This window comes from Cryptomeria japonica, chromosome 5, assembly GCF_030272615.1.
Source record: "Cryptomeria japonica chromosome 5, Sugi_1.0, whole genome shotgun sequence".
Lineage (NCBI taxonomy): Eukaryota > Viridiplantae > Streptophyta > Pinopsida > Cupressales > Cupressaceae > Cryptomeria > Cryptomeria japonica.
Genome location: NC_081409.1, coordinates 867,842,177 through 867,846,787, shown reverse-complemented (window position 1 = coordinate 867,846,787; position 4,611 = coordinate 867,842,177). Strand labels below are relative to the sequence as shown.

Below are 4,611 nucleotides of genomic sequence, written 5' to 3'. Positions count from 1 at the left end.
GCCCTGCTTCTTAAAATTCAATTAATGAATATGGAAATGCAAAAATGTAGAAAAGCTTTGTACTCTGGCAGAGTGAGTACATCCTCTGACCCTCCTTTGCCCTTCGCGGTCAACAGTTGGTTGAACGAATTGAATGCTCTTCTGGATGAAGCATCTGATTTGGCCCAGCACTGCAACGTACAATCTTACTGGCATCTCTTTCCTCGTTACAGAACGAGCAGTAAGATTAGGCGACTCGTTGAAAATGTGGAAAGGCATCTAGCTTCAACGCCTTCCGTTGCTTTTCTGCATCAACTACAGCAGCATGTGACAAATCAGCAAGTTCTTGAGCAGATTAAAGGGAGGATGGATTCTCTTAATCTTCATACTTCAGCAATTTCAGGCACATATGGAGATCTCTTTCCATCTAATTCTTCAGCTGCTTTAATCACGAAGTATATTGAGGAGGCACTCGTTGTTGGACAAGATTCTGTGTCAACCAGTATGAAGGAGCTGATTGATTTACAGCAGTGCAAAAACGTGTCTCGTTTCGGCCTTGTTGGGAAAGGCGGGGCGGTAAAACTCTACTACTCAAACGACTCTTCAACAGTGACCAGGTACAGAATCTCTTTTGCAATGACTTGATGCTTTGGCTTACTATTTCACAAAATCCATCTTTCAATACCCTAAGAAATGATCTTGTGAAACAAATAGCTCTTAAAGCAAATGAAATATTGGGCGGTAGAGATGAAGACCGTCTGAAAACTTGGCTGAAGGAAAGCCTGAGAAAACACAAGTTTGCACTGTTTTTAGACGATGTTTGGGAAACAAGTGCAACATCCTTGTTAGAGGAGCTGTGCGTTCCTCACCCTCCACTCCACAACTCGAACATCATCATTGCCACTTCCAGAAGTAAGAGTGTGCTCTCAGAGTTGGGTGTTCCACCTCCATCAATCATCCAAATGCAAGACTTGACTGAGGATGACAGCTGGAAATTGTTTTCTTCCCATGCTTTTCCACACAGTGATGGAGTTTTGCCCATGAGCATTGACCAGGAAATAGCGAGGCGCATTTGCAAGGAGTGCAGAGGGCTTCCATTAGCAATCAAAGTAGTTGGACAGGCAATGGCAGGTGTTGCTCAGTCAAATGAATGGGAATTTGCACTCCAGAGATTGCAGAATGATGTTACGCACTCGCTTTCAAGCAAATTGAGATTAAGCTACGATGCGTTGGCCGACGTGGACGGCTATGGCATTTCCTTGCAGTTGTGCTTCCTCTGCCTCGCTGCTTTCTCAGAAGCCGAAGTCATCCTGGCTGGAACAGCTATCAAGTACTGGATTGGAGAAGGGTTGGTACCCGGGCCGGATCCTGTCCAAATTGGAGAGATATACCTCATTTTGTTAGCAGACCGATGCCTTATTGAGCCAATCCATAAGGATCACGACGGAAAGGTTATCAATTTCAGGGTTCATGATGTATTGCACCACTTTTTAGCACACCAAATTGCTGAAAAGGAAGAAAAATGCTTCTTTCAGGCACACAGAGATCTAGGAGAGTTTCCTGCTGATGACTTAAAGGGGCACATCAGAATTTCATTAATGGACAACTGTTTGTCTAAGGTTCCAAAGGCATTCGGAGCTCCCTATATCCGCTCCTTGCTACTGGCTGGTAATACTTCTTTGACAAAAATTCCTAAAGAAGTGATTGGGAGTATGACTGCTCTCAGGGTATTGGATTTGTCACGGACTGCTCTCCAGTCGTTGCCAAAAAATGTGGGAAGTTTGAAGCATTTAGTTTGTCTCAGATTATGCTCTGTTCCAGTAAAGAAACTGCCCTACTCTGTCGGAACCCTTAGAAACCTTCAAGTATTGGATCTTTATCAATCTGATATTACACAACTTCCATCCAGCATTTCTAAGTTGACTTCCCTAAAAATTTTGGACGTTGGTTCATGTAAACATTTGCAGTGCATGCCTTATGGGATCTCAAACCTTAGGTCTCTGAAGTATCTGAATACAGGCGGTTGTCGAAATGTAGCATGGAAGAAGTGCAGAAGAGGTCAGCTTTCTATTAATGATTTGGGTACCCTAAACCAGCTCAAATGGTTGGTGCTTACAAATAATGGTGAAATAGTTCTAGAAGGAATGCTCGGAACCATGAAGCAGATGGAATCTCTATTTTTAGATCTCACAGATACAGAGAAGCTCCCCCATGATATGAGTGCCATGTCTAAATTGAGGACACTCTGGCTAGCATGTCCTCACTTAATTCAAATAGAGGATTCATTTTGTGGGTTTAAAAATATGGGCTACATTAGATTGTTCAACTGTGGCAAGTTGAAACAACTACCTTCGTTGCAGAAGCTTGAGAATCTGAAGCATTTACAGATTGTTAAGTGCCCCAACATAAAGAAGTTCCCAGAAGAATTCGGAAAAGGGGGAGGATTTCCTAAGCTTGAGGTATTTTCAGTGGTGGAGGTGGAGAAATTAGAGCAGCTGCCAATGGTAGACGAGGGAGCACTGCCTTCACTTAAAATATTGACAATAATGAAGTGTGAGGAATTGCAGAGTTTACCACAGTGTTATTGGAATTTGAAGAGTGTAGAGAAGATAAGAGTGTATGGTTGCTCAAAGGTTCTTCATATCATGGCAAAGGAAGAAAAATTTATCAAGACAAAGAGCAAAGTGAAAACAATAACATTATCAAGCATAGAAACTAAGTCATTGTTAAAGCGCTACTATGATATCCTTCGTCGGGGCGAACACTTTTATTATGGTGAATTTTGGTGTAGCGAGATGTTTCAATTTTTGGATAATTTAGCTGACAGGCTGTATCGTGTGGGGTTTTCACCCTAAAACCTGTCTCACGCCTGAAACAAGTTGTCACACGCCTGCAACAAGTTGTCTCATGCTGTGAAACCAGTGTCCAGAATACAAGCTCGGTAAACATTCAAGCAGCTCAAACATTCCTTGTGTCAAGTCTGACAACTCGGAACCACTCACGTCTAATCGATTTAACATATTTATGTTTGCAGATTTGATTTGATCTCCTAATCATATCAGATTTCAATAGCCCTAGAATCCACTCGACTGTCAATAGATTGAAGGATTGGTTTTGGTTTGTCTCATTTTAAAAATATCTACTATGGTATGTTTACGTAAATTTTTCTTGCAAACTCTGCCCATTTGTCGTCGTCGGCAACATTTTAGCGCAGGATCTTGAGGTAAGTCACTTACCATGGTTTGAGTGAGTTTTATTGTTTAGAATCTGTATGCAGTCGGATCAATTTTTTGTTGTGTTTTATTTGATTCTAAATCAAATCTGTTGTTATCTGCTCACACCGGGAAAAACAACTTTCAGGCAGCTAAAACATTCCTCACCCAATGCTGGTTTAAAATTGTAGACACTTAGGGTGTTTGAGATAGATAATTGTTTAGAATCTGTATGCAGTCGGATCAATTTTTTGTTGTGTTTATTTGATTCTAAAACAAATATGTTGTTATCTGCTCACACCAGGAAAAACAACTTTCAGGCAGCTAAAACATTCCTCACCCCATGCTGGTTTAAAATTGTAGACACTTAGGGTGTTTGAGATAGATAATTGTTTAGAATCTGTATGCAGTCGGATCAATTTTTTGTTGTGTTTATTTGATTCTAAAACAAATATGTTGTTATCTGCTCACACCAGGAAAAACAACTTTCAGGCAGCTAAAACATTCCTCACCCCATGCTGGTTTAAAATTTTAGACACTTAGGGTTTCAGTGTTCTATCTTTTTGGTATAATTTTTTTAATTGCCCTCTTTGGCACCGACTTCCACATTTCTTTGGCTTCGTAAATCCAGTGCTTGTAGTATTCTGCCAAACGTCTTGCCTGTTGAGGGTGTTTTTATTTTTTATTATGGAACAGAGGATTTATTTTTCTTCGTAAATCCTCTAAAACAAATCTGGAGGACATATTTCCTGGCATCAAAGAGATGCACCTTTGTCGTTAGAGATGCCCTTTTGAAAAAGGTTCCAATTTTTTTTGCAATCTTTTCAGGCATTTTCAAGATTAGCATCATACATAATGTTATTTCTTGAAGAATGGTTTTGATTGGGATTATACTCTCTTCCTTTGTAGGCCAAGTGCCTTACTATCCGCCATCTGGACAAGTTTCACTGTACGCCATCCAGTAATCGCTTTAAAAGAGCTTCCGTGATTCTTCCATTAAGGAGAAGAATACTAGATGGGACCCGGTTAAAAATTTCCATTCATTTTAGAATTCTTCTTAGGCAGATTTTCCCTCCACAACGATGTTGCAATATTATAAAATTCGGATTTCACCAAGTTATCTAGCTATCCTGCTGAACTGTCATAATAATTTTAGAATTTCTTCGAAGCTTTTAGCTTCTTAATTGTCGACCTGCCTCCTAGAATTGTGCTAGCCGTATATAGCCAATGATGGACAATATCTGTCAATAGTGTAAGTTCCTTAGATTTTTCCTCCTTTAACAACCATTTCCAATGCGTCTGTTATGAATCATGATTGTACATAAGGAGAGTGATAATGAATTCCCCTGTTATAGCATTCCTGGACCCAATTCACGTATGCACTCCATCAAACCTATTTTTTTTATAAAACTTCATTCAT

At 40.1% G+C, this 4,611-nt stretch overlaps 1 protein-coding gene across 1 annotated transcript; it reads left to right on the top strand.

The window, feature by feature from the left end:
• Positions 1-620: 620 nt before the first annotated feature.
• Positions 621-3,317, top strand: LOC131043415 (probable disease resistance protein At1g61300). Its single transcript, XM_057976609.2, has 2 exons — positions 621-2,920; positions 3,014-3,317. Exon 1 carries the CDS (start codon positions 624-626, stop codon positions 2,832-2,834), a length of 2,211 nt encoding a protein of 736 aa, XP_057832592.2. The 5' UTR covers positions 621-623; the 3' UTR covers positions 2,835-2,920; positions 3,014-3,317.
• The last annotated feature ends 1,294 nt before the right edge of the window (positions 3,318-4,611 follow it).